The sequence below is a fragment of the Emydura macquarii genome, unplaced genomic scaffold, assembly GCF_026122565.2.
Source record: "Emydura macquarii macquarii isolate MOO-44397 ecotype Brisbane River unplaced genomic scaffold, CSIRO-AGI_Emac_v2 contig_746, whole genome shotgun sequence".
Classification (NCBI taxonomy): domain Eukaryota; kingdom Metazoa; phylum Chordata; order Testudines; family Chelidae; genus Emydura; species Emydura macquarii.
In genome coordinates this window covers 983,196-1,010,313 of record NW_027130883.1, presented here as the reverse complement: position 1 = coordinate 1,010,313, position 27,118 = coordinate 983,196, and the positions used below count along the sequence as shown (strand labels likewise).

The 27,118-nt window shown below is 59.3% G+C and overlaps 4 protein-coding genes across 9 annotated transcripts; all 4 read left to right on the top strand.

Annotated features, from left to right (window-relative positions):
* The first annotated feature begins 638 nt into the window (after window positions 1-638).
* Window positions 639-10,558, top strand: LOC137149466 (sulfotransferase 2B1-like). Its single transcript, XM_067542984.1, has 7 exons — window positions 639-702; window positions 7,809-7,951; window positions 8,205-8,413; window positions 8,712-8,838; window positions 9,163-9,257; window positions 9,941-10,121; window positions 10,316-10,558. The coding sequence occupies exons 2-7, from the start codon at window positions 7,816-7,818 to the stop codon at window positions 10,423-10,425; spliced, it is 858 nt and encodes a 285-aa protein (XP_067399085.1). The 5' UTR covers window positions 639-702; window positions 7,809-7,815; the 3' UTR covers window positions 10,426-10,558.
* A 956-nt stretch (window positions 10,559-11,514) lies between these two features.
* Window positions 11,515-14,990, top strand: LOC137149465 (sulfotransferase 2B1-like). 3 transcript variants are annotated; one of them, XM_067542982.1, is made up of 7 exons: window positions 11,515-11,601; window positions 12,351-12,493; window positions 12,746-12,954; window positions 13,276-13,402; window positions 13,712-13,806; window positions 14,459-14,639; window positions 14,833-14,990. In XM_067542982.1, exons 2-7 carry the CDS (start codon window positions 12,358-12,360, stop codon window positions 14,940-14,942), a joined length of 858 nt encoding a protein of 285 aa, XP_067399083.1. In that variant the 5' UTR covers window positions 11,515-11,601; window positions 12,351-12,357; the 3' UTR covers window positions 14,943-14,990. The 3 variants fall into 3 exon arrangements, with proteins under 3 accessions (XP_067399083.1, XP_067399082.1, XP_067399084.1); XM_067542981.1 differs by lacking the exon at window positions 11,515-11,601 and adding an exon at window positions 11,823-12,182; XM_067542983.1 differs by lacking the exon at window positions 11,515-11,601 and adding an exon at window positions 11,918-11,924.
* Window positions 14,991-17,248: 2,258 nt separating this feature from the next.
* Window positions 17,249-20,907, top strand: LOC137149406 (sulfotransferase 2B1-like). Of its 2 annotated transcripts, none has more exons than XM_067542925.1 (7): window positions 17,249-17,308; window positions 18,053-18,195; window positions 18,642-18,850; window positions 19,171-19,297; window positions 19,612-19,706; window positions 20,371-20,551; window positions 20,745-20,907. In XM_067542925.1, exons 2-7 carry the CDS (start codon window positions 18,060-18,062, stop codon window positions 20,852-20,854), a joined length of 858 nt encoding a protein of 285 aa, XP_067399026.1. In that variant the 5' UTR covers window positions 17,249-17,308; window positions 18,053-18,059; the 3' UTR covers window positions 20,855-20,907. The 2 variants fall into 2 exon arrangements, with proteins under 2 accessions (XP_067399026.1, XP_067399025.1); XM_067542924.1 differs by having other exon boundaries at window positions 17,288-17,308; window positions 17,541-18,195.
* Window positions 20,908-20,942: 35 nt separating this feature from the next.
* On the top strand, window positions 20,943-27,036 carry LOC137149405 (sulfotransferase 2B1-like). 3 transcript variants are annotated; one of them, XM_067542922.1, is made up of 7 exons: window positions 20,943-21,055; window positions 24,043-24,185; window positions 24,642-24,850; window positions 25,170-25,296; window positions 25,610-25,704; window positions 26,504-26,684; window positions 26,879-27,036. In XM_067542922.1, the coding sequence occupies exons 2-7, from the start codon at window positions 24,050-24,052 to the stop codon at window positions 26,986-26,988; spliced, it is 858 nt and encodes a 285-aa protein (XP_067399023.1). In that variant the 5' UTR covers window positions 20,943-21,055; window positions 24,043-24,049; the 3' UTR covers window positions 26,989-27,036. The 3 variants fall into 3 exon arrangements, with proteins under 3 accessions (XP_067399023.1, XP_067399022.1, XP_067399024.1); XM_067542921.1 differs by lacking the exon at window positions 20,943-21,055 and adding an exon at window positions 22,047-22,149; XM_067542923.1 differs by lacking the exon at window positions 20,943-21,055 and adding an exon at window positions 22,083-22,149 and having other exon boundaries at window positions 24,093-24,185.
* The last annotated feature ends 82 nt before the right edge of the window (window positions 27,037-27,118 follow it).

The window sequence follows — 27,118 nt, the reverse complement described above, 5'->3', positions numbered from 1 at the left end:
AACTGCAGGCAGGATTCCAGGTGTGGATGCACCATGGGTTTATACACTGGCATTGCGATGTTTTCAGCCTCAGTTTCTGTCCCTTTCCTAATAGCTCCTAATATTCCGTTAGCTTTTTTGGCGGCCGCTGAGCACTGAGCTGAAGTTTTCAGAGAACCATCCACAGGGATTCTTTCTTGAGTGATAACAGCTAATTTAGCCCTCTCAGAAGATGTGTATAGCTGGGATTATGTTTTCCAATGTGTGTTACTTTGCTTTTATCAGCATTGAATTTCATCTGCCATTTCGTTGCCCACTCCCTCAGCGCTGTGAGATCCCTTTGTAACTCTTGCAGTCTGCTTTGGACTTGAGTTATTTTGTATCAGCTGCAAACTTTGCCATCTCACTGGTCATCCTCTTTTCCAGATCATGTATGAATGTTGTGATCTATCGAGGGCGGCAGGAGAGTACTCCTATTTGCAAACTAGGAAGGTAGGCGGGCATCAGCCCCAGGATGATCAGGGCTTTATAGCCTAACTGGAGTCATGAGGGGGCAATTAGGAGCCAGCTGAGGCCAATTAGGGATCAGCCAGGTGCTCCATAAAAGGGCTCCGCCCCCAAACACACAGGACACAAGCTGGAGGAAGCAGAGGTGTTGTGCGGAGTGGCGCTGAGCGAAGTAGCAGACTGAAGTGTGGGAGAGCGGAGGAACTCCAGAAGGAGGTACTGAGCCCAGCAAGGGGCAGCAAGGACTTAGGGCCTCAGAAGGATTGAGGGGGGAAAGTAGCCCAGGGGAAGAGGCTGCAGCTTCAAAATACAGAGCCAGCAGTCTACAGCTGCTGTTCATAGGGCCCCGGGCTGGGACCTGGAGGAGTGGGTGGGCCTGGGTTCCTCCCCTGCTCCCCTAGGGAAGATGGGATGACGGGCACCTTCCTGGCCCCCAACGGGAGCAAAGCACGAGATCCACTAGAGGGAAGCTGGCTGTATACCACAATACGTTGAACAGCACTGGTGCTGGTACACATCTCTGGGGGACCCCACTGTTTTCCTCTCTCTAGTCTGAAAACTGACCTTTTATTCCTACCTTTTGTGTCTTGTCTTTTAACCAGTTACTGATCCATGAGCGGACTTTCCCTCTGATCTTATGACTCCTTACTTTGCTTAAGAGATTTGAGTGAGGGACTTTGCCCAAGGATTTCTAAATGTCCAAGTACACTATATCCCCTGGATCACCCTTGTCCACATGGTTTTTGACCCCCTCAAAGAATTTTAATAGAGCGCTGAGGCATGACTTCCCTTTACAAAAGCTGTGTTGACTGTTTCCCAACAAATCGAGTTCATCATCTGTGTCAGAGAATTCTGTTCTTTACTAACATGTCTACCAATTGGCCTGGTACTGAAGTTAGACTCACTGGCCTGTAATTGCCAGGATCGCCTGTGAAGTGTGTTTTTTAAAAATCAGCATCACATTAGCAACCTTCCAGCCATCTGACCCAGAAGCTGATTTCAGCGATAGGTTACACACCACGGTAATTTCAGTTTCATAGCTGAGTTCCTTCAGAACTCTTGAGTGAAACCCACCTGGTCCGACTGATTTATTACTGTTTAATTTATCAGTTTGTTCCAAAACCTCCTCTACTGCTGTGTCCATGTGGGACAGTGCTTCACGTCTCTCACCCAACGGGAATAGCTCTGATGTGCGGCTCTCCCCCACAACCTTTGCAGTGAAGCCAGAGGCAAAGAATTCATTTAGCTTCTCCGCAACGGCCTCGTCTCCCCTGCTTGCTCCTTCAGCCCCTCCCTCGTCTGAGCCCCCATAACCTGTTCTCCAGGCTTCCTGCTCCTGATGGACTTGAAATAATCCTCACTGTTTGTTTTTTTTGTGGCTTGAGCAAGCTGCTTCTCAAATTCCATCTCGCCCGGCCTGATTCCACTTTTCAACTTCATCTGCCAAAGCCCTGCCCCTTCCTGTCCTCCATGCTCCCGTTTGATTTCCAGATTTGAAGATGCCTTTTTGCCCCCTCTCCACTTTCCCTCCCCACCTCTGCAGGTCAGCCTGCGGCTGTGTTTTTGGGCCTCCTGCTGCCTGTTTTAATCTGGGGGGCACATTTACACTGAGCCTCTCCCAGGGTGTTTGCAGGCATTTCACCCTCGTGACGGCTCCTTGGCATTGCTCTTTACAGCTGTGTTTACCCTGCAATTGGACACCCCTGGTGGCAGCTGACTCGGGCTAAGGGGCTGGTAAATTGGGATGCAGACGCTGGGGCTCACCGGGCTCTAGGACCCTGCAAAGAGGGTGGCCCCTGGGCTGGGGCTGCAGGCTGAGCCTGGATGTCACCAGCGCAGTTAACCTGCCCCTGAGCCCGACCTCTGAGCCCCAGTCAGCAGGCCCAGGCCAGCTGTGCAGGCTGATTGCCTGGCAGACGCACAAGTGTCCCTGCTAATGTGTGGTTCCCCTTTGGGGCGTGAACTCTTCCTGGGGAAGTGGGAGGGTGGCTGTGGGGGTGTGGGCTAATCTCTGGTGGGGTCCCTGGAGCTGATTCCCCCAGGTGTAAATCAGGAGTAACCCCATTGCAGTCACTGGGCCTGACCCCTGGAGCTCTCTGAGGTGGCTCTGGATTTGCCCTTGACTCAGACAGTGACTCTCGCTGCTGGGACGGAGCTAGGATCGCCCCAGAGGAGAAAGGGACTGTGAGAAGGGGGCCGCCAGGGAGCTGGGAGGGGCGGAGCTCATCTACTCCCCCCCAGCTCCAGCAGGACTCACTTGCCTCTGCCCAGGGCTCCAGCCCAGCCTCCTCCCTCCCTGGCATTGGCATTAACCCTTCAGTGCCTGTCCCTGCCTGCATGAAGGGAGGGTGGTGCATATCTCTTAATCCTCTGTCCCCTCTTCTGCCCCCAACACCCCAGTGCCAGATCTGCCCTCCCCCCCCCAGCATGCCCTCACTACCTGGGATTTCTGTCACTTTCTTCCCCCAGCTCCCGACTGCCACTTTCTGGCCCCCAGCTGTGTGGTCGATCCAGCCTTCCATGACCCCAGCAAGGGAGCAGGTAGTGAGGGCAGTAAGTGGGGGCTGGGCAGTCAGGGTGGGGGCAGCATGAGCAGGGGGAGAGGCTTGGAGGCTTCCCTGGAGGTGGAATCGGGATGTCTGTTTGGTAGAAATTCCCTGTGTGAATTTCCTTAACCCAAAAAGCAGCGCCAGGACTTGGAGCCACCCCATCCCAGCAAAACCCCCCTCCCGCTACTCTAAGCCCCCAACCATGGCTTAGCCACCTCCTCCCTACCTGCTTCTGGCTACTCTCCCACTTCCTCTGTTAAAAAACAAATACAGGTGCAGCATAAAACAGCTGGTGCAACAGTGTGTTCCCAGGGCCTTGGCAGGTTACTGCCCTGGTGTACATCAGGAGTAATTCCATTGCAGTAAGTGGGGCCAATCCCTTTCTCACTCACTCCATGTGTCTTGCCCCACCCTCCTAGCCCCCACAGCTGCTCTGCTGCCCATGGCTGGGCACATTCAGCCCCCACCTCCCCAGGGCTGAGAACCCCCCCATTTGCAGGATGTGTTGAGAGCTCCCACATTAGAGCTCCCACCTCAGCTCCCCCACCCGGCTGGGTGGAACCAGCCCCTCTGGGTAAACGTCTCTTATGCCAAGCGCTGGGCTTAGCATCACCTCCAGGGCCTCGTGAATCCCCAGGCCAAGATCCCCTGGCAATGCAAAACGAAGGTGCCCCTGAAACCCCTTAACTCTGCCCCAGATCCCAGCCCAGACTGAGTCCAATGTGCTCTGTGCTGTACAGAATGGACATGTGGAGTTACAGAGAGAGGGGCAGCACGGAGCAGCCAAGAGAACCCACAAGTGGGAGCCAGGACTCCTGGTTTCTATCCGCAGCTCTGGAAGGGGAGTGGGGTCTAGTGGGTAGTGGGAGGGGACCTGGAAGCCAGGGCTCCTGGGTTGAATTCCTACCTCTGCTCCAGGAAACTTCCCAGCCTCCTGGTGATTTTGAGCATGTCACTTCGCCTGTCTGCCCCCCTTTCTCCCTCTCTGAAATGACAGTCAGCAGTGCTGGGGGAGGGGGAGGCGCTGGATTGTCCAGCGCACGGGGACAATGGCCCTGCTGTAAAACCTCTGCAGGGTGTAGCTGCCAACAGGGCAGAGCGTGAGGAGTGGGACCCATTGGGAGTGACGGCTGGATCGGGCCCATTCCTCCTGTCCCCTCCCCCCGACCCACGCTGCCGTGCCAGTCCCCCAGACAAGGCGCTGTCGGGGTCAGAGGTTGCTGGGCGGGCGAAATCCAGTGGGTCATGTAGGAACCCTGGCCCCTCCTGGCTGGACTCGAGGGGCCAGCGTCCATCTGGCGTGGGGGGAGGGCTGGTGCCAGGGGCGTGGCACAGCTCCGTGGTGGGGTGCCAGGGGGCCGGGGGCAATGCTGGGAAACCCTCCCACTGGCCAGAGAATGAGGCCACAGCGAGTGAGACACGGGCCTCGGGCTGCCCCGGTGGGGATGGGTCAACCCGGGGGGGGGCAATCCCATCCCCTCAGGGAATAGATGATCCCAACCCTGTGGGGGGACAGAGGGGGGATAGATCTCACCCCCCTGGGGGTAATAGACTGGAGGGGATGATAATTGGAGGGACCATCCCGGCCCCCTGTCCCCACACACCTTCATGGCCTAGTGGATCCAGGCAGGGAAGGCGCCGACCCTGGTGTAGACCCCCTGGCTTGTGGGGGGGGGGCATGGCCGGTGCTGCAGCTGGCCACACCACAGAGGCGCCAGTGTGGGGTGGGGGAGCTGCCGTCCTCACACACGAAGGGCGCCCTGCTGTTGCCTTGTTGGGAGGGGCAGCATCCACCCATATGGCAGGTCTAATCCAATCCAGTGGAGGCGGGAGGATGGATGGACACATACACACACGGATGGACAGACGGACAGACCGGCCTGTGCAATAGAGGAAGACTGCTGAGCGGCATGCCCAGGCAGACACACCTGCCCGCACCGGGCATGCCCCGACAGACAGACCTGCAATCTCGCGGCTCTCTGCCCTTGCCCGATGTTGGTTCAGGCTCTGAAGATGTTTTAAGGCTCTGAGCTCTCAGCACATTCTGCGAATGGGGGGCTCTTAGCTGTGGGGAGGTGGGCCTAGCCATGAGCAGCAGAAGAGATGGGGGAACGTCTAGGCTGAAGGAAGACGCGTGGGATAAGTGAGGGGGGCTCGGTCCCATTGACTCCAATGGGATTACTCCTGATTTGCTTTGGGGCAGTAACCTGCCACGGCCCTGAGAACAAACTGTTGCACCAGCTGTTCTGTGCTGCATCTGCCTTTGTTTTTTAACAGAGGAAGCCAGAGAAGGGATGGAAGCTGGGTAGGCAGGAGGGGGCTGGGCCATGGTTGGGGAGCTCGGAGAAGAGGAAGAGGGGAAAGAGGCTGGGAACTGGGGGAGGGGACTGGGCTGGGATGGGGAGGCTCCAAGTCAAGGCACCGGTTCCTGGAAATTCACACGGGGCTTCCTTGGAAAGAAAGACGTCCTGATTCCACACCCCACAGTCCCTCCCTCCCACTACCAAACCGCCCTTCCCCCACTTTCGCTGCTCCCTCCCTGCTGTGGATCGGGACCCCAGCTGCCACGGGAGGCTGGATCTACCAGGCACCTCGGGGCCAGAAAGTGGGAATTTGGGGGTGGAGGGGGGGAGAAAGCGACAGAAATCCCAGGTGTCGAGGGTGTGGTGGGTGGACAGAGCTGGCACAGGGGAGGGCAGGGATATTAGAGGCGGCAGAGGAGCAGAGCCCTGTACCTCCATCTCATGAAGGTGTGAGCACTGAAGGGTTAACGCCAGTGCTAGGGAGGGGAGGGGACCGAAGGGGACAGGAGGCGGCTGAGCCCAGGACAGAAGCAGCGAGACCTGCAGAAGCTGAGGTCAGTAGCTGAGCCCAGTCCCTGGGAATTCCCAATCCCCTGGGGGTCCTCGACCCATGGCCCCTTCATCCCCCAGGGTGATTCCGGCTGTCCCAGCAGCCATTGTCCCTACCTGAACCTGGGGCAAACCCAGAGCCACCCCAAAGCAGAGGCCCAGCATGGGGGGGAGGAGGAGAGAGGGTACACTTTACCGGGGGAGGCAGTCTACATTTCTGAAAAATATGTAACTGTAATCTCAGAATTCAAACTTTTCATGGCTCATGAGATTGTATGTGTGGGAGGAGGGATTGTGTGTGTGGTGGGGGGGGGGGAGAGGAGACCCCTGTTACAAGTTTGTACTTGACCTGAAAAAATTGTTTGGGCCCTGCCCCAGGGAGCTACAGGGTCAGCCCCAGTGACTGCAGTGGGGTTACTCCCGATTCACACCGGGGGGAGCGAGAGAGGAATCGGCCCCGTGACTGCAGCGGGGTTACGGACACAGCCTAGCACAAACCCACACCTCACACCCGTCACAACAATCACACCCGCTGCCACGGGCATGGTTCCTTTTCCAAAGGAGAACTGCATCCAGACTCCAAGAGCGAAACGCTGGCAAACAGCCCAGGGACTTGCTAAAAACCCTGAACGCCGACTCAGCCTAGATGTGTCCCCCCACATCCGAAAAGACAGCCAGAGGTCCCGAAGAACGAAGGGCTCAGGCTGGAGAACAGAGCGAGGGAGGCGGGGAGGGGCAACAAGGATCCTTTCAGATCTGGACAGCAAATCTGAGTGATTAGATGATTGGAAGGAGGCTAAACTCTGGCAGGTGAAGTGGCACAGCTGAATGAGGCAGGCGAGGAGGACGGGGAGGGAGAAGCAGATTTGGTTGAAGTCCAAAGGAGCAAGAAGCCTGGCAAGCAGGGCGAGGGGCGCTAGGCGAGCGAGGTGCTAAAGAAGCACACCGGGAAGGCGAGGCTGGTGCAGAGAAGCTAAATGAATTCTTTGCAAGGTCTCCAGTGCTGGGGTGTGGGGAACTGGCCCAGACTGAGGTGTCAGTAGAGGGGGTTATTGGACAAAGAGAGAAATTAAAGAGTAATCAGTGACCCGGAGCAGATGTTTCACCCAAGAATGCTGACGGAGCTCACATGTGAAAAGGCTGAATTACTAAGTGTGGTGTGAGAGGGATAGAAAATGTAAGAGTAGAAATATCATACTGGCACTGTGTAAATCCATGGTGCGCCCCCAGCTTGAATACTGCCTGCAGTTCTGGTTGCCCCATCTCAACAAGGATACGGTGGATTTGGAATAGATTCAGAGAAGGGCAACAAAAATGCTGAGGGAATTGGAACAGCTTCCGTGGGAGGAGAGATGCCCACCCGCCTCTACTCCCAAACCAGACTCCAGGCACTTGACACAGCCGAAAAGGGGTGCAGGGACCTGCCAGGGACAAGCGGCCTGGAGCCATGAGCCGCCCGGGACAGCAGGGTCCTGAGGGGTCAATGGCACCGGCTCCTCTGAGGTCCAAAGGTCACTGTGCAGAGTCTAAATACTGAGGGGCACCAGCCATGCCTGGGTCCAAAGGTTACTGGGGAGGAGGGTAAAGTACCTGGGCTTGTTGCAGAACCTCACAGAGGGCTCCCACCCCAGGCCCGGGACTGTTCTCCCAGCTGCAGCAAACAGAACGGGCCGTAGAGTCGCTCCGAGAACACACCAAGGAATCAGCTCAACCAGTGCCGAGATGCAGCTGGCTCTGGAGTGGGCCAGCCTAGTAACAGCCGCACCCCGCTTCTTGCAGTTTGGTGCCCCCCACTGAGCCCTCTACCCCCTCCCTACATCACGGTGCCCCCTACTGAGCCCCCGCCCTGCCTCTGCAGCACGGCACCTCATGCATTGTGCGAGGGCCAGCACTAACTCTGGGTGGTCTGTCATTGTCCCAGCGCTACCATGACAGCTGAGTACTTCACCTACAAGGGGGTGCTCTTCCCAGGCGTGAATTACTCCCCTGAGACGCTGAGCTACGTGGAGAATGAATTCCAGGTTCAGGACAACGACATTTTCAACATCACCTACCCCAAGTCAGGTAGGGGAGAATGGGCATCGGGGGGGGGGCGTGTTCCTGACACACACACGGACGTTGGATTGAAATGTCAAACTAGATGGGAGGCTGCAAAGTGACACGACTTGATTTCCTAGATGCCAGCCCCGGGCACACACGACCCCAGCCCAGAGAGAGACAAAGCAGGCTGCTCCCTGAGGCCCAGCTCGCCCACCTGGCGCTAGGGGGACCTCGCGGGTTCTGGGCTTGTCAGGCCCATTATCCTTTCCATCCACAGGCACTAACTGGATGCTGGAGATCCTGAGTTTGATCCGCTGTGAGGGGGACCCCGGCTGGGTGCGCAGCGTGCTGAATTGGGAGCGGGCACCATGGGTGGAGAACCAGCCGGGGCTGGAGGCTGCCCTGAAATACCCACCGCCCCGGCTGCTCTGCTCCCACCTGCCCGTCCAGCTCTTCCCCAAGTCCCTGCAGCGCTCCAAGGCCAAGGTGAGACGGGAGAGCAGGGGCTGCAGGCCGGGACTGAGGGGCACCGGCAGGGCTGTGTGTCAGGGGGTGAATCCAGGGGCTGCTAGCGGCTGAACTACACCAATGTGGGCGTGCGACTGGCCCCCTGTAGGCAAAGAGCCGCCAGCAGGACACAGAGATTCCTTCTCCCTCCAGAACGGGCAGGGCAGGGACGGCCCCGGGGTGGGCGACTAATTGCTGGGTTCACTTGGCATGATGCCCCCACAGTGACTCCCCCAGCCCTGCCCAGTCTGACCCCCCCCCTCCTCCCTTCCCCTAGATCATCTACACCCTGCGCTGCCCCAAGGACGTGCTGGTCTCGCTCTACCACTTCTCCCACGTCATGCACATCTTCAAGTGCCCGAGCTCCATGGACACCTTCCTCGAGGACTTCCTAAGCGGGAACGGTGAGCAGTGCCCCACAGGGAGCCGGACACCTGGGTTCCGAGCAGATCATTGGGGCATCCAGTTACTGCATCCCCAGCCAGTTCTGAGCTGCCCCGTGCCCAGGGCTCAGCGCAGCTCAGATCGTCCCACCCCCAACTAGCCACAGCACAACCCCGAGTCTGCAAACACCCCCCACCTCTCACCACCAGCTCCCACTGTCCTCCCAGAGCAGGGATAGAGCCCAGGCGTCCTGGTTCCCAGCCCCCTGCTCCCCTGGCAGCACTGGGGGAAGGGGCCTGGGAGGCACCGGCTCTGGGGTCACCGTGACGCTCTCTCCTGCACAGTGCCTTACGGCTCCTGGTTCGACCATGTCAACGGCTGGATGGGGTTGAAGGGCAAGGAGAACTTCTTCTCCATCACCTACGAGGAGCTGCAGCAGGTAGGGAAACCCCGCCCCTGGGACCACGCCCACACACGATCCCACCTCTGGGGCCACACATACAAATAACTCCTCCCCCTGGGGACATGCCCACACATAACTCCTCCCCCTGGGGCCATGCCCACACATAACCACACATGATCCAGCCACTGGGGCCAAGTCCACACGTGGCCACGCCTCCATAGCCATGCCCACATATGAGCCCATTCCCTGGTGGGGGCCCCACCCACATTTAACTCCATGTTTGCGGAGATGCCAACATATAACCTCACCCCCTAGGGCTTCTCCCACATACAACTCCACCCTGAGGCCACACCCACACATAGCCCCACGCCTCAGGACACACCCACACTCAGACCCTGGGGACATGCCCACGCATAACCCAGCCAGGCTGTATTCTCAGGTGGAGCCGGCCTTGGCTCCCCAGGCCACGGTGTCCATGTCCCAGGTGTCAGCTCCTGTTGGCATTTGCATTCCTCTGCCCCGTCCAGCCAGCACCTGGGATAGAGGCTGACCCTAGACAGCCAGCGTGGCTCATGGCCAAGGTCCTCTGCCCTCAGAGGAGTCTGTCTGTCTGCACCCCATGGGGAGCAGTACCCAGTGCGTGGGGAAACTGAGGCACGCATGGACTGTAATAATGTGAGCCTAGATCCCCCCATCATGGCAGCGGGTGTCTCCCCCAGGACCTACCGGGCAGCGTGCGGAGAATCTGCCGCTTCCTGGGGAAAGAGCTGAGCGAGGAGCAAGTGGCGGCGGTGGTGGAGAACGCCTCCTTCCAGAGCATGAAGGGGAACAAGATGTCCAACTTCTCGCAGCTCCCGGACGAGTACATGGACCACCAGAAGGGGGAGTTCATGAGGAAAGGTGAGCTCAGGACAGGGATCCGCAGGTTGGGATTTAGGACACTGGCAGAGCTGCGGGGGGCAGGGCCTGGCTACCAGGGGCTGTGGGTTGGGATTGAAGGTCACGGGCAGAGCTGTGGGGGCAGAGTCGGGAGAGCGGGGGCTGTGAGTCGGGAGTCAGGGGCCTCCTAGTCCATGTGCCCCTGTGGTTTGCAGGGATCTGCGGCGACTGGCGGAACCATCTCTTGGAGGCGCAGAGCCAACGATTCGACACCGTTTACCAGGAACGGATGCAGCGTCTGGGCGTGACCTTCCCCTGGGACTGATGGTCCCGTATACCCCGTCAGCTGTTCCCAAATACACCAGTCCTGTGCCACCATGAGCCGCTGTATTTATTGTGTCTGATGAGATGCCCCCTGGGGCAACGTCAGTAGAGCATCAACTGTAGACAGGCAGAGCTGGGCTGGGGCGTGCTGCCCACAGGCACCCATCGGGCAGGTGTGATCCCCTCCAGGAGGGGGCAGCAGGGATGCACAAACACACACACACATGGACGGAAGGACGGACAGATGGGCCGGTGTGATAGAGGAAGACTGCTGAGTGGCATGCCCAAGCAGACAGACAGACCTGCCCGCACCCGGCATGCTCGGACAGACAGACCTGCCATCTCGCGGCTCTCTGCCCTTGCCCGATGTTGGTTCAGGCTCTGAAGATGTTTTAAGGCTCTGAGCTCTCAGCACATTCTGCGAATGGGGGGCTCTTGGCCCTGGGGAGGTGGGGGATGGATGGGCCTAGCCATGAGCAGCAGAAGAGATGTGGGAATGGCCAGGCTGAAGGAAGACACGTGGGAGAAGTGAGGGGGGCTCGGTCCCATTGACTCCAAGGGGATTACTGCTGATTTGCATTGGGGCAGTGACCTGCCACGGCCCTGAGAACAAACTGTTGCACCGGCTGTTCTGTGCTGCATCTGCCTTTGTTTTTTAACAGAGGAAGCCAGAGACGGGATGGAAGCTGTGTAGGGAGAAGGGGGCTGGGCCATGGTTGGGGGGCTCGGAGCAGGGGGAGGGGGACTGGGCTGGGATGGGGAGGCTCAAAGTCAAGGCACCGTTTCCTGGAAATTCACACGGGGCTTCCTAGGAAAGAGACGTCCTGATTCCACCCCGCACAGTCCCTCCCTCTCCTCAGTTGGATCAGGACCCCGGCTGCCACGGGAGGCTGGATCTACCAGGCACCTGGGGGCCAGAAAGTGGGGATCTGGGAGGGGGAGAAAGCGATAGAAATCCCAGGTGTCGAGGGCGTGGTAGGGGGACAGAGCTGGCACTGGGGGGGCAGGGATGTTAGGGGGCAGCAGTGGGGGCAGAGGAGCGGAGCCCGGCACCTCCTCCTTGCCTCGCATGTAGGTGTGAGCAGGGAAGGGTTAATGCCAGCGCTGAGGAGGGAAGGGGAGGGGACAGGACGCAGCTGAGCCCAGGACAGAAGCAGCAAGACCTGCAGGAGCTGAGGTGAGTAGCTGAGCCCCGTCCCTGGGAATTCACATTCCCCTGGGGTCCTCGGCCCTCGGCCACTTCGTCCCCCAGGGTGACCCCGGCTGTCCCAGCAGCCATTGTCCCTACCTGAGTCTGGGGCGAACCCAGAGCCAGCCCAGGGCCGGGCCCCCACATGGGGGGAGGGGGGGCGGGGAAGGGTACACTTTGCTGGGGGCATTTTTCAGAAATGTAGACTATGTAACCGTAATTTCAGAATTACAAGCAGCCTGGAGCCATGAGCCGCCCGGGACAGCAGGGTCCTGAGGAGTCAATGGCTCCGGGTCCTCTGAGGTCCAAAGGTCACTGTGCAGAGACAGCACCCGGCCGGGTGTCTAAATACTGAGGAACACCAGCCTTGCCTGGGTCCAAGGGTTTCTGGGGAGGAGGGTAAAGTACCTGGCCTGTTGCAGAACCTCACAGAGGGCTCCCAACCCAGGCCCGGGGCTGTTCTTCCAGCTGCAGCCAACAGAACGGGCTGTAGAGTCGCTCCGAGAACACACCAAGGAATCAGCTCAACCAGTGCCGAGATGCAGCTGGCTCTGGAGTGGGCCAGCCTGGTAACAGCCGCACCCCACTCCTTGCAGCACGGTGCCCCCCACTGAGCCATCTACCCCCTCCCTGCACCACGGTGCCCCCTTCAGACCCCCACCCTGCCTCTGCAGCACGGCACCTCATGCATTGTGCGAGGGCCAGCACTAACTCTGGGTGGTCTGTCATTGTCCCAGCGCTACCATGACAGCTGAGTACTTCACCTACAAGGGGGTGCTCTTCCCAGCCGTGAATTACTCCTCTGAGGCGCTGAGCTACATGGAGAATGAATTCCAGGTTCAGGACAACGACATTTTCAACATCACCTACCCCAAGTCAGGTAGGGGAGAATGGGCGTCATGAGCGCGTGTTCCCGACACACACACGGACGTTAGATTGAAATGTCCAACTAGCTGGGAGGCTGCTAAGTCACACGATTTGATTTCCTAGTTTCCAGCCCCGGGCACACACGACCCCAGCCCAGAGAGAGACAAAGCAGGCTGCTCCCTGAGGCCCAGCTCGCCCACCTGGCACGAGGGGGACCTCGCGGGTTCTGGGCTTGTGTCAGGCCCATTAACCATTCCATCCCCAGGCACTAACTGGATGCTGGAGATCCTGAGTCTGATCCGCTGTGAGGGGGACCCCGGCTGGGTGCGCAGCGTGCTGAACTGGGAGCGGGCACCATGGGTGGAGAACCAGCCGGGGCTGGAGGCTGCCCTGAAATACCCACCACCCCGGCTGCTCTGCTCCCACCTGCCCGTCCAGCTCTTCCCCAAGTCCCTGCAGCGCTCGAAGGCCAAGGTGAGACGGGGGAGCAGGGGCTGCGTGTCGGGACTGAGGGGCACCGGCAGGACTGTGTGTCAGGGGGTGAATCCAGGAGCTGCTAGTGGCTGAACTACACCAATGTGGGCGTGTGACTGGCCCCCTGTGGGCAAAGAGCCGCCAGCAGCACACAGAGATTCCTTCTCCCTCCAGAACGGGCAGGGCAGGGACGGCCCCGGGGTGGGCGACTAATTGCTGGGTTCACTTGGCATCCCCCTCCCCCGAGGCGTAGCATGATGCCCCCACAGTGGCTCCCCCAGCCCTGCCCAGTCTGACCCCCGCTCCCCTCCCTTCCCCTAGATCATCTACACCCTGCGCAGCCCCAAGGACGTGCTGGTCTCGCTCTACCACTTCTCCTACATCATGCGCATCTTCAAGACCCCCAGCTCCATGGACACCTTCCTCGAGGACTTCCTAAGTGGGAACGGTGAGCAGTGCCCTGCGGGTTCCGAGAAGATCATTGGGGCATCCAGTTAGTGCATCCCCAGCCAGTTCTGAGCTGCCCTGTGCCCAGGGCCCAGCACAGCTCAGATCCTCCCACCCCCAACCAGCCACAGCACAACCCGGAGTCTGCAAACACCCCCCACCTCTCACCACCAGTCCCCACTCTCCTCCCAGAGCCGGGATAGAGCCCAAGCATCCTGGTTCCCAGCCCCCTGCTCCCCTGGCAGCACAGGGGTGGAGATGCCCTGGAGGTGCCGGCTTTGGGGTCACCGTGGCGCTCTTCCCTGCACAGTGCCTTACGGCTCCTGGTTCGACCATGTCACCGGCTGGATGGGGCTGAAGGGCAACGAGAACTTCTTCTCCATCACCTATGAGGAGCTGCAGCAGGTAGGGAAACCCCGCCCTTGGGACCACGCCCCACCATGAGACCACGCCCACACATTACTCCTCCCCCTGGGGCCATGCACACACACAGCCACACCTGATCCAGCCCCTGAGGCCACGCCCACACATGGCCATGCCCGCACATGGCCACGCCTCCATAGCCATGCCCACATATGAGCCCATTCCCTGGGAGGCCACACAGACATTTAACCCCATGCTTGGGGCCATGCCCACATATAACCCTGCCCCCTAGGGCTACACCCATAGAACTCCACCCTGAGGCCACACCCTCACATAACCCCACCCATGGGGCCAAACCAACACTCAGACCCTGGGGACATGCCCACACCTAACTTAGCCAGGCTGTGTTCTCAGGTGGAGCCGGCTTTGGCTCCCCCGGCCACGGTGTCTATGTCCCAGGTGTCAGCTCCTCCTGGCATTTGCATTCCTCTGCCCCGTCCAGCCAGGGCCTGGGACAGGGGCTGACCCTCGAGAGCCGACGTGGCTCGTGGCCAAGGTCCTCTGCCCTCAGAGGAGTCTGTCTGTCCACGAGCCATGGAAAGCAGTACCCAGCAGGTGGGGAAACTGAGGCACTCATGGACGGTAATAATGTGAGCCTAGATCCCCCCATCATGGCAGCGGGTGTCTCCCCCAGGACCTGCCGGGCAGTGTGCGGAGAATCTGCTGCTTCCTGGGGAAGGAGCTGAGCGAGGAGCAAGTGGCGGCGGTGGTGGAGAACGCCTCCTTCCAGAGCATGAAGGGGAACAGGATGTGCAACTTCTCGCAGCTCCCGGACGAGATCATGAACCACCAGAAGGGGGAGCTCATGAGGAAAGGTGAGTTCAGGGCAGGGATCTGCAGGCTGGGATTCAGGGCACTGGCAGAGCTGCGGGGGCAGGGCCTGGCTACCAGGGGCTGCGGGTCGGGATTGAGGGTCACGGGCAGAGCTGTGGGGGCAGAGTCGGGAGAGCGGGGGCTGTGGGTCGGGAGTCAGGGGCCTCCTAGTCCATGTGCCCCTGTGGTTTGCAGGGATCTGCGGCGACTGGCGGAACCATCTCTCGGAGGTGCAGAGCCAACGGTTCGACACCGTTTACCAGGAACGGATGCAGCGTCTGGGCGTGACCTTCCCCTGGGACTGATGGTCCCGCACCCCCCCGTCAGCTGTTCCCAAATACACCAGTCCTGTGCCACCATGAGCCGCTGTATTTATTGTGTCTGACGAGATGCCCCCTGGGGCAACGTCAGTAGAGCATCAACTGTAGACAGGCAGAGCTGGGCTGGGGCGTGCTGCCCACAGGCACCCATCGGGCAGGTGTGATCCCCTCCAGGAGGGGGCAGCAGGGATTCACAAACACACACACTCACACACACACGGACGGAAGGATGGACAGACGAGCCGGTGAGATAGAGGAAGACTGCTGAGTGGCATTCCCAAGCAGACAGACAGACCTGCCCGCACCGGGCATGCTCGGACAGACAGACCTGCCATCTCGCAGCTCTCTGCCCTCGCCCGATGTTGGTTCAGGCTCTGAAGATGTTTTAAGGCTCTGAGCTCTCAGCACATTCTGCGAATGGGGGGCTCTTGGCCCTGGGGAGGTGGGGGATGGATGGGCCTAGCCATGAGCAGCAGAAGAGATGTGGGAATGGCCAGGCTGAAGGAAGACACGTGGGATAAGTGAGGGGGGCTCGGTCCCATTGACTCCAATGGGATTACTGCTGATTTGACCTGCCACGGCCCTGAGAACAAACTGTTGCACCGGCTGTTCTGTGCTGCATCTGCCTTTGTTTTTTAACAGAGGAAGCCAGAGAAGGGATGGAAGCTGTGTAGGGAGGAGGGGGCTGGGCCATGGTAGGGGGGCTCGGAGCAGGGGGAGAGGGGAAAGGGGCTGGGAGCTGGGGGAGGGGACAGGGCTGGGATGGGGAGGCTCGAAGTCAAGGCACCGTTTCCTGGAAATTCACACGGGGCTTCCGAGGAAAGAGACGTCCTGATTCCACCCCACACAGCCCTTCCCTCTCCTCAGTTGGATCAGGACCCCGCCTGCCACGGGAGGCTGGATCTACCAGGCACCTGGGGGCCAGAAAGTGGGGATCTGGGAGTGGGGAGAAAGCGACAGAAATCCCAGGTGTCGAGGGTGTGGTTGTTACCCAAATAACAAATATTACAGGATCTTATTAGGGGATAAGGCAACAAGCCACATTTATTGTGAACACAGAAACTTCTGTAGATAGTATCAAAGAAAAGAAAAGTATCAGCACTGTAATAACATTAATATTGTGCTCTACTTAGTGAAATAGCATTAATAATAATGTAAGCACTAGGAAAACAGTATTAACATTATATCAATACTACAAATTACAGAGACATGTTTCAATTGATGCTTTCATTCACATTCACACACACTGACAGGCACACACAGATAGAGACAGACAAACATACATAGGGATCTTCCAGATGTCATAATTACCAGCTTCTTGGTGCTCATGATAGTCACTGGCCAGGTGACTAGAGCATGAGGATGAGGAGCAAGGTTCTGCCGATGCGCATCGGTACTCCTGGCTGATGTGATGTTGTAGACCCGAACCTCCAGCCTTCATCTTCTTGTCCCATTTTATAGGGAAAGGACCCCATGTCAGTCTATGGGTCTTGCATTGTCATGCTGCAACTGCATTCTTGGTGTGATCCTCAATCACCCACATTGTTGCAAGCCTGATCAGATTTTGTCCTTTGAAATGTGCTGGCTCCAAAGTTATCAGGGTGGGTTTCTCTTCAGCCGTTTGATCATCTTTGCTTCTTTCTTCTTCCCTCAAGCATTTTAGGTGAGGCTGGTGTTTTCTTCATGTCTGTTTCGATATCCCTCACTCAGACCAATTGTTCAATCACTCTTTTTGTCTACACCCAACTCAATTGCTCGGCCATTCACACTTCAATCACTCAGGGCCAACTCCTAGCTGTTTAGAGCAAACCTTATTTCATTTTTGTCAGTGTCTTTCACAATTCGATAGATACATTACATTGCACAGTGTGGCTTTTGTACTTAGAAGAGGATTTTTACAAATATATTGGAAGCAGGTAAAATTAACAGATAAACTGGCCAGTGGACATGGTACAGACATTTACAAACAATCTTAAAATTATACAATATGCAGACAGACTTGAATTAACATGGAAAAGGGTAGAACAGTAAGAGTCAGTTTGAGGTTTTAGCTTTTGATTCAGACTGATGTGCCTTTTGGTAGGAAGGGGGGGGGTGTTTGTGGCTCTGTTCTTACATATATTTCAAAAACAAGATTTTGGCCAACATGGTGGGGGGACAGAGCTGGCACTGGGGGGGCAGGGATGTTAGGGGGCAGCAGTGGGGGCAGAGGAGCAGAGCCCGGCACCTCCCCCTTGCCTCGCATGTAGGTGTGAGCACGGAAGGGTTAATGCCAGCGCTGAGGAGGGAAGGGGAGGGGACAGGACGCAGCTGAGCCCAGGACAGAAGCAGCAAGACCTGCAGGAGCTGGGGTGAGTAGCTAAGCCCCGTCCCTGGGAATTCCCAGTCCCCTGCGGGTCCTCGGCCCAGGGCCACTTCGTCCCCCAGGGTGACCCCGGCTGTCCCAGCAGCCATTGTCCCTACCTGAGCCTGGGGCGAACCCAGAGCCACCCCAGGGCCGGGCCCCCACATGGGGGGCGGGGGGAAGGGTACACTTTGCTGGGGGCATTTTCAGAAATGTAGAATATGTAACCGTAATTTCAGAATTACAAGCAGCCTGGAGCCATGAGCCGCCCGGGACAGCAGGGTCCTGAGGAGTCAATGGCACCGGCTCCTGTGAGGTCCAAAGGTCACTGTGCAGAGACAGCACCCGGCCGGGTGTCTAAATACTGAGGAACACCAGCCCTGCCTGGGTCCAAGGGTTTCTGGGGAGGACGGTAGAGTACCTGAGCCTGTTGCAGAACCTCACAGAGGGCTCCCAACCCAGGCCCGGGGCTGTTCTTCCAGCTGCAGCCAACAGAATGGGCCGTAGATTTACTCCGAGAACACACCAAGGAATCAGCTCAACCAGTGTTGAGTTGCAGCTGGCTCTGGAGTGGGCCAGCCTGGTCACAGCCGCACCCCGCTCCTTGCAGCGCGGTGCCCCCCACTGAGCACTCTACCCCCTCCCTGCACCACGGTGCCCCCTTCAGACCCCCACCCTGCCTCTGCAGCACGGCACCTCATGCATTGTGCGAGGGCCAGCACTAACTCTGGGTGGTCTGTCATTGTCCCAGCACTACCATGACAGCTGAGTACTTCACCTACAAGGGGGTGCTCTTCCCAGGCTTTCATTTCTCCCCTGAGATTCTGAGCTACGTGGAGAATGAATTCCAGGTTCAGGACAACGACATTTTCAACATCACCTACCCCAAGTCAGGTAGGGGAGAATGGACGTTGGGGGTTAGGGGCTGGGCGTGTTCCTGACACACACACGGACGTTAGATTGAAATGTCAAACTAGCTGGGAGGCTGCTAAGTCACACGACTTGATTTCCTAGATGCCAGCCCCCGGGCACACACGACCCCAGCCCAGAGAGAGACAAAGCAGGCTGCTCCCTGAGGCCCAGATCGTCCACTTGGCGCTAGGCTGGATCTCTGCAGATGGATTCTGGTCACTGGCTTCCCCTAGGGCCTCTGGCAGGGCAGGAGATCCCTGGCAAAGCAAAACGAGAGCTTGTGATTTTCACCCTGTTATCAATACAGCTCAGTGGATGGGCAGGGGCTGGGAGCCAGGACTCCTGGGTTCTGTCCCTGGCTGTGGGAGCGGAGGGGGACCTCGCGGGTTCTGGGCTTGTGTCAGGCCCATTAACCTTTCCATCCCCAGGCACTAACTGGATGCTGGAGATCCTGAGTTTGATCCGCTGTGAGGGGGACCCCGGCTGGGTGCGCAGCGTGCTGAATTGGGACCGGGCACCGTGGGTGGAGAACCAGCTGGGGCTGGAGACTGCCCTGAAATACCCACCGCCCCGGCTGCTCACCTCCCACCTGCCCGTCCAGCTCTTCCCCAAGTCCCTGCAGCGCTCGAAGGCCAAGGTGAGACGGGAGAGCAGGGGCTGCGTTTCGGGACTGAGGGGCACCGGCAGGGCTGTGTGTCACGGGGTGAATCCAGGGGCTGCTAGTGGCTGAACTATACCAATGTGGGCGTGTGACTGGCCCCTGTGGGCAAAGAGCCGCCAGCAGGACACAGAGATTCCTTCTCCCTCCAGAACGGGCAGGGCAGGGACGGCCCCGGGGTGGGTGACTAATTGCTGGGTTCACTTGGCATCCCCCTCCCCCAATGGGTAGCATGATGCCCCCACAGTGGCTCCCCCAGCCCTGCTCAGTCTGACCCCGCCCCTCCTCCCTTCCCCTAGATCATCTACACCCTGCGCTGCCCCAAGGACGTGCTGGTCTCGCTCTACCACTTCTCCTACACCATGCGCATCTTCAAGTCCCCCAGCTCCATGGACACCTTCCTCGAGGACTTCCTAAGCGGGAACGGTGAGCAGTGCCCTGCGGGGTGCCGGACGCCTGGGTTCATTGGGGCATCCAGTTAGTGCATCCCCAGCCAGTTCTGAGCTGCCCCGTGCCCAGAGCCCAGCACAGCTCAGATCCTCCCATCCCCAACCAGCCACAGCACAACCCGGAGTCTGCAAACACCCCCCACCTCTCACCACCAGTCCCCACTCTCCTCCTAGAGCCGGGATAGAGCCCAGGCGTCCTGGTTCCCAGCCCCCTGCTCCCCTGGCAGCAAGGGGTGGAGGTGCCCTGGAGGTGCCGGCTTTGGGGTCACCGTGGCGCTCTCCCCTGCACAGTGCCTTACGGCTCCTGGTTCGACCACGTCACTGGCTGGATGGGGCTGAAGGGCAACGAGAACTTCTTCTCCATCACCTACGAGGAGCTGCAGCAGGTAGGGAAACCCCGCCCCTGGGACCACGCCCACACACGACCTTTCCTGAGGCCACGCCCACACATTACCCCTTCCCCTGGGGCCATGCACACACACACCACCACACGTGGTCCAGCCCCTGAGGCCGCGCCCACACATGGCCATGCCCGCACATGGCCACGCCTCCATAGCCATGCCCACATATGAGCCCATTCCCTGGGAGGCCACACCCACATTTAACCCCATGCTTGGGGCCATGCCCACATATAACCCTGGCCCCTAGGGCTACACCCATAGAACTCCACCCTGAGGCCCCACCCACACATAACCCCACCCATGGGGCCACACCCACACTCAGACCCTGGGGACATGCCCACACATAACCCAGCCAGGCTGTGTTCTGAGGTGGAGCCGGCCTTGGCTCCCCCGGCCACAGTGTCCATGTCCCAGGTGTCAGCTCCTCCTGGCATTTGCATTCCTCTGCCCCATCCAGCCAGCGCCTGGGACAGGGGCTGACCCTTGAAAGCCGACGTGGCTCATGGCCAAGGTCCTCTGCCCTCAGAGGAGTCTGTCTGTCCACGAGCCATGGAAAGCAGTACCCAGCAGGTGGGGAAACTGAGGCACTCATGGACGGTAATAATGTGAGCATAGATCCCTCCATCATGGCAGCGGGTGTCTCCCCCAGGACCCGCCAGGCAGCGTGCGGAGAATCTGCTGCTTCCTGGGGAAGGAGCTGAGCGAGGAGCAAGTGGCGGCGGTGGTGGAGAACGCCTCCTTCCAGAGCATGAAGGGGAACAAGATGTCCAACTACTCGCAGCTGTCAGACGAGTACATGGACCACCAGAAGGGGGAGCTCATGAGGAAAGGTGAGTTCTGGGCAGGGATCCGCAGGTCGGATTTAGGGTACTGGCAGAGCTGCGGGGGGCAGGGCCTGGCTACCAGGGGCTGCGGGTCGGGATTGAGGGTCACGGGCAGAGCTGTGGGGGCAGAGTCGGGAGAGCGAGGGCTGTGGGTCGGGAGTCAGGGGCCTCCTAGTCCATGTGCCCCTGTGGTTTGCAGGGATCTGCGGCGACTGGCGGAACCATCTCTCGGAGGTGCAGAGCCAACGATTCGACACCGTTTACCAGGAACGGATGCAGCGTCTGGGCGTGACCTTCCCCTGGGATTGATGGTCTCGTACCCCCCGTCAGCTGTTCCCAAATACACCAGTCCTGTGCCAGCATGTGCCGCTGTATTTATTGTACATGAGGAGATGCCCCCTGGGGCAACGTCACTGGAGCATCAACTGTAGACAGGCAGAGCTGGGCTGGGGCGTGCTGCCCACAGGCACCCATCGGGCAGGTGCGATCCCCTCCAGGAGGGGGCAGCAGGTATGCATGCGCGCGCGCGCGCACACACACACACACACGGACGGACGGACGGACGGACGAGCCGGTGTGATAGAGGAAGACTGCTGAGTGGCATTCCCAAGCAGACAGACAGACCTGCCTGCACCGGGCATGCTCGGACAGACAGACCTGCCATCTCGCGGCTCTCTGCCCTCGCCCGATGTTGGTTCAGGCTCTGAAGATGTTTTAAGGCTCTGAGCTCTCAGCACATTCTGCGAATGGGGGGCTCTTGGCACTGGGGAGGTGGGGGATGGATGGGCCTAGCCATGAGCAGCAGAAGAGATGTGGGAAGGGCCAGGCTGAAGGAAGACGCGTGGGATAAGTGAGGGGGGCTCGGTCCCATTGACTCCAATGGGATTACTCCTGATTTGCATTGGGGCAGTGACCTGCCACGGCCCTGAGAACAAACTGTTGCACCAGCTGTTCTGTGCTGCATCTGCCTTTGTTTTTTAACAGAGGAAGCCAGAGAAGGGATGGAAGCTGTGTAGGGAGGAGGGGGCTGGGCCATGGTAGGGGGCTCGGAGCAGGGGGAGAGGGGAAAGGGGCTGGGAGCTGGGGGAGGGGACTGTGCTGGGATGGGGAGGCTCGAAGTCAAGGCACCGTTTCCTGGAAATTCACACGGGGCTTCCTAGGAAAGAGACGTCCTGATTCCACCCCCCACAGCCCCTCCCTCTCCTCATGCTGTCACCCCCGCCCCCCACTGCCTAACTGCCCTTCGCCCATCTTCACCGCTCCCTCCCCTCCTGCGGATCGGATCGGGACCCCGGCTGCCACGGGAGGCTGCATCTACCCGACACCTGGGGGCCAGAAAGTGGGGATCTGGGAGTGGGGAGAAAGCGACAGAAATCCCAGGTGTCGAGGGCGTGGTGGGGGGACTGAGCTGGCACTGGGGGGGGGGGGAGCAGGGATGTTAGGGGGCAGCAGAGGGGGCAGCGGAGCGGAGCCTGGCACCTCCCTCCCTGCCTCCCATGTAGGTGTGAGCACGGAAGCGTTAATGCCAGTGCTGTGGAGGGAAGGGGAGGGGACAGGAGGCAGCTGAGCCCAGGACAGAAGCAGCGAGACCTGCAGGAGCTGGGGTGAGTAGCTGAGCTCCGTGCCTGGGCCCTCATACCCCAGAGTGACCCCGGCTGTCCCAGCACCAATTGTCCCTACCTGAGCCTGGGGCAAACCCAGAGCCACCCCAGGGCCGGGCCCCACCGGGGGGGGGGGGGGGAAGGGTACACTTTGCTGGGGGCATTTTCAGAAATGTAGACTATGTAACCGTAATTTCAGAATTCAAACTTTTCATGGGTCATGAGACTATGTGTGGAGGAGGGATTGTGGTGTGTGTGTGTGGGAGGGAGCTCGTGTTACCAGTTTGTACCAGACCCGAAAAAATTCTGCTTGGGCCCTGCCCCAGGGAGCTACGGGGTCAGCCCCAGTGACTGCAGTGGGGTTACTCCTGATTCACACCGGGGGGAGCGAGAGAGGAATCGGCCCCGTGACTGCAGCGGGGTTACGGACACAGCCTAGCACAAACCCACACCTCACACCCGTCACAACAATCACACTCGCTACCACGGGCATGGCTCCTTTTCCAAAGGAGAACTACCTCCAGACTCCAAGAGCGAAACGCTGGCAAACAGCCCAGGGACTTGCTAAAAACCCGGAACGGTGACTCAGCCTAGATGTGTCCCCCACATCTGGAAAGACAGCCAGAGACCCCGAAGAACGAAGGGCCCAGGCTGGAGAACAGAGCGAGGGAGGCGGGGAGGGGCAACAAGGATCCTTTCAGATCTGAACGTCAAATCTGAGTGATTAGATGATTGGAAGGAGGCTAAACTCCGGCAGGTGAAGTGGCACAGCTGAATGAGGCAGGGCGAGGAGGACTGGGAGGGAGAAGCAGTATTGTAAAGACGCAGAATAAAACCCTAATCTGGTTGAAGACCACAGGAGCAGGAAGCCTGGCAAGCAGGGCGAGGGGCGCTAGGCCAGCGAGGTGCTAAAGAAGCACACAGGGAAGGCGAGGCTGGTGCAGAGAAGCTAAATGAATTCTTTGCAAGGTCTCCAGTGCTGGGGTGTGGGGAACTGGCCCAGACTGAGGTGTCAGTAGAGGGGGTTTGGGACAAAGAGAGAAATTAAAGAGTAATCAGTCACCTGGAGCAGATGTTTCACCCAAGAGTGCTGACGGAGCTCACATGTGAACCAGCCCAACTACTAAGTGTGGTGTGAGAGGAATAGAAAATGTAAGACTAGAAATATCATACTGGCACTGTGTAAATCCATGGTGCGCCCCCAGCCTGAATACTGCCTGCAGTTCTGGTCGCCCCATCTCAACAAGGATACAGTGGCTTTGGAAAAGGTGCAGAGAAGGGCAACAAAAATGCGGAGGGAATTGGAACAGCTTCCGTGGGAGGAGAGATGCCCACCCGCCTCTACTCCCAAACCAACTCCAGACATGTGACACAGCCGAGAAGGGGTGCAGGGACCTGCCAGGGACAAGCAGCCTGGAGCCATGAGCCGCCCGGGACAGCAGGGTCCTGAGGGGTCAATGGCACCGGCTCCTGTGAAGTCCAAAGGTCACTGCAGAGACAGCACCCGGCCGGGTGTCTAAATAGTGAGGAACACCAGCCCTGCCTGGGTCCAAGGGTTTCTGGGGAGGAGGGTAAAGTACCTGGGCCTGTTGCACAACCTCTCTAAGGGCTCCCAACTCAGGCCCGGCTGCAGCCAACAGAACGGGCCGTAGAGTCGCTCCGAGAACACACCAAGGAATCAGCTCAACCAGTGTTGAGATGCAGCTTGCTCTGGAGTGGGCCAGCCTAGTAACAGCCGCACCAAGCTCCTTGCAGCGCGGTGCCCCACACTGAGCCCTCTACCCCCTCCCTGCACCACGGTGCCCCCTTCAGACCCCCACCCTGCCTCTGCAGCACGGCACCTCATGCATTGTGCGAGGGCCAGCACTAACTCTGGGTGGTCTGTCATTGTCCCAGCGCTACCATGACAGCTGAGTACTTCACCTACAAGGGGGTGCTCTTCCCAGGCATGAATTTCTCCTCTGAGACGCTGAGCTACGTGGAGAATGAATTCCAGGTTCAGGACAACGACATTTTCAACATCACCTACCCCAAGTCAGGTAGGGGAGAATGGGCGTTGGGGGGCGGAGGGGGCGGAGGGGGGTGGTATGTTCCTGACACACACACGGACGTTAGATTGAAATGTCAAACTAGCTGGGAGGCTGCTAAGTCACACGACTTGATTTCCTAGTTTCCAGCCCTGGGCACACACGACCCCAGCCCAGAGAGAGACAAAGCAGGCTGCTCCCTAAGGCCCAGCTCGCCCACCTGGCGCTATGCTGGCTCTCTGCAGATGGACTCTGGTCACTGGCTTGCCCCAGAGCCTCCGGCAGGGCAGGAGATCCCTGGCAAAGCAAAACAAGAGCTTGTGATTTTCACCCTGTTGTCAATACAGCTCAGTGGATGGGCAGGGGCTGGGAGCCAGGACTCCTGGGTTCTCTCCCTGGCTGTGGGAGCAGAGGGGGACCTAGCGGGTTGTGGGCTTGTGTCAGGCCCATTAACCTTTCCATCCCCAGGCACAACCTGGATGCTGGAGATCCTGAGTCTGATCCGCTGTGAGGGGGACCCCGGCTGGGTGCGCAGCGTTCCGAATTGGGAGCGGGCACCTTGGGTGGAAAGCCAGTCGGGGCTGGAGGCTGCCCTGAAATACCCACCGCCCCGGCTGCTCACCTCCCACCTGCCCGTCCAGCTCTTCCCCAAGTCCCTGCAGCGCTCCAAGGCCAAGGTGAGACGGGAGAGCAGGGGCTGCGTGTCGGGACTGAGGGGCACCGGCAGGGCTGTGTGTCGGGGGTGGAATCCAGGGGCTGCTAGTGGCTGAACTACACCAATGTGGGCGTGTGACTGGCCCCTGTGGGCAAAGAGCCGCCAGCAGGACACAGAGATTCCTTCTCCCTCCAGAACGGGCAGGGCAGGGACGGCCCCGGGGTGGGCGACTAATTGCTGGGTTCACTTGGCATCCCCCTCCCCTGAGGCGTAGCATGATGCCCCCACAGTGACTTCCCCAACCCTGCCCAGTCTGACCCCCCCCTCCTCCCTTCCCCTAGATCATCTACACCCTGCGCTGCCCCAAGGACGTGCTGGTCTCGCTCTACCACTTCTCCTACATCATGCACATCTTCAAGTCCCCCAGCTCCATGGACACCTTCCTCGAGGACTTCCTAAGCGGGAACGGTGAGCAGTGCCCTGCGGGGTGCCGGACGCCTGGGTTCATTGGGGCATCCAGTTAGTGCATCCCCAGCCAGTTCTGAGCTGCCCCGTGCCCAGGGCCCAGCACAGCTCAGATCCTCCCACCCCAACCAGCCACAGCACAACCCGGAGTCTGCAAACACCCCCCACCTCTCACCACCAGCCCCCACTGTCCTCCCAGAGCTGGGATAGAACCCAGGCGTCCTGGTTCCCAGCCCCCTGCTCCCCTGGCACCAAGGGGTGGAGGAGCACTGCACGTGCCGGCTTTGGGGTCACCGTGGCGCTCTCCCCTGCACAGTGCCTTACAGCTCCTGGTTTGATCATGTCACCGGCTGGATGGGGCTGAGGGGCAACGAGAACTTCTTCTCCATCACCTACGAGGAGCTGCAGCAGGTAGGGAAACCCCGCCCCTGGGACCACGCCCACACACGACCCCACCCTGTGACCACGCCCACACACGACCCCACCCTGGGAACACGCCCACACCTAACCCCATCTCTGTGGCCACACACACACATAACTACATGTGATCCAGCCCCTGGGGCAACGCCCACACTTGACCACGCCACTAATGGCCCTGCCTGCACGTAGCCATGCCTCCAGAATCATGCCAACATATGACCCCATGCCCTGTGGGGCCTCACCCACATTTAACCCCAGGCTTGGGGCCATGCCCACATATAACCCCGCCCCCTAGGGCTACACCCACGTACAACTCCACTCTGAGGCCATACCCACACATAGCCCCACCCCATGCGGAAACAACCACACATTGCCCCGCCCTTCAGGACACACCCGCACATAGCCCCGCCCCTCCGGACACACCCACACATAACCCCACCCATGGGGCCACACCCACACTCAGACCCTGGGGACATGCCCACACATAACCCAGCCAGGCTGTGTTCTGAGGTGGAGCCGGCCTTGGCTCCCCCGGCCACAGTGTCCATGTCCCAGGTGTCAGCTCCTCCTGGCATTTGCATTCCTCTGCCCCGTCCAGCCAGCGCCTAGGACAGGGTCTGACCCTAGACAGCCAGCGTGGCTCGTGGCCAAGGTCCTCTGCCCTCAGAGGAGTCTGTCTGTCCGCACCCCATGGGGAGCAGTACGCAGCAGATGGAGAAACTGAGGCATGCATGGACTGTAATAATGTGAGCCTAGATCCCCCTATCATGGCAGCGGGTGTCTCCCCCAGGACCTGCCGGGCAGCGTGCGGAGAATCTGCCGCTTCCTGGGGAAGGAGCTGAGCAAGGAGCAAGTGGCGGCGGTGGTGGAGAACGCCTCCTTCCAGAGCATGAAGGGGAACAAGATGTCCAACTTCTCGCAGCTCCCGGACGAGTACATGGACCACCAGACGGGGGAGCTCATGAGGAAAGGTGAGCTCAGGGCAGGGATCCGCAGGTTGGGATTTAGGGTACTGGCAGAGCTGCTGGGGGCAGGGCCTGGCTACCAGGGGCTGCGGGTTGGGACTGAAGGTCACGGGCAGAGCTGTGGGGGCAGAGTCGGGAGAGCGAGGGCTGTGAGTCGGAAGTCAGGGGCCTCCTAGTCCATGTGCCCCTGTGGTTTGCAGGGATCTGCGGCGACTGGCGGAACCATCTCTCGGAGGTGCAGAGCCAACGATTCGACACCGTTTACCAGGAACGGATGCAGCGTCTGGGCGTGACCTTCCCCTGGGACTGATGGTCCCGCACCCCCCGTCAGCTGTTCCCAAATACACCAGTCCTGTGCCACCATGTGCCGCTGTAATTGTTGTGTCTGAGGAGATGCCCCCTGGGGCAACGTCACTGGAGCATCAACTATAGACAGGCAG

What these genes read in the sequence shown, in the direction of transcription:
- LOC137149466 (XM_067542984.1), top strand. Translation starts at nt 7,816, where the DNA reads ATGACAGCTGAGTACTTCACCTACAAGGGGGTGCTCTTCCCAGGCGTG. An exon ending in GGACTTCCTAAGCGGGAACG is followed by an intron (nt 8,839 to 9,162) that starts GTGAGCAGTGCC and finishes TCTCCTGCACAG; the next exon opens with TGCCTTACGGCTCCTGGTTC. An exon ending in GGGGGAGTTCATGAGGAAAG is followed by an intron (nt 10,122 to 10,315) that starts GTGAGCTCAGGA and finishes TGTGGTTTGCAG; the next exon opens with GGATCTGCGGCGACTGGCGG.
- LOC137149465 (XM_067542982.1), top strand. Translation starts at nt 12,358, where the DNA reads ATGACAGCTGAGTACTTCACCTACAAGGGGGTGCTCTTCCCAGCCGTG. An exon ending in CATCACCTACCCCAAGTCAG is followed by an intron (nt 12,494 to 12,745) that starts GTAGGGGAGAAT and finishes TTCCATCCCCAG; the next exon opens with GCACTAACTGGATGCTGGAG. An exon ending in GGACTTCCTAAGTGGGAACG is followed by an intron (nt 13,403 to 13,711) that starts GTGAGCAGTGCC and finishes TTCCCTGCACAG; the next exon opens with TGCCTTACGGCTCCTGGTTC.
- LOC137149406 (XM_067542925.1), top strand. Translation starts at nt 18,060, where the DNA reads ATGACAGCTGAGTACTTCACCTACAAGGGGGTGCTCTTCCCAGGCTTT. An exon ending in CATCACCTACCCCAAGTCAG is followed by an intron (nt 18,196 to 18,641) that starts GTAGGGGAGAAT and finishes TTCCATCCCCAG; the next exon opens with GCACTAACTGGATGCTGGAG. An exon ending in CCTACGAGGAGCTGCAGCAG is followed by an intron (nt 19,707 to 20,370) that starts GTAGGGAAACCC and finishes TGTCTCCCCCAG; the next exon opens with GACCCGCCAGGCAGCGTGCG.
- LOC137149405 (XM_067542922.1), top strand. Translation starts at nt 24,050, where the DNA reads ATGACAGCTGAGTACTTCACCTACAAGGGGGTGCTCTTCCCAGGCATG. An exon ending in CATCACCTACCCCAAGTCAG is followed by an intron (nt 24,186 to 24,641) that starts GTAGGGGAGAAT and finishes TTCCATCCCCAG; the next exon opens with GCACAACCTGGATGCTGGAG. An exon ending in CCTACGAGGAGCTGCAGCAG is followed by an intron (nt 25,705 to 26,503) that starts GTAGGGAAACCC and finishes TGTCTCCCCCAG; the next exon opens with GACCTGCCGGGCAGCGTGCG.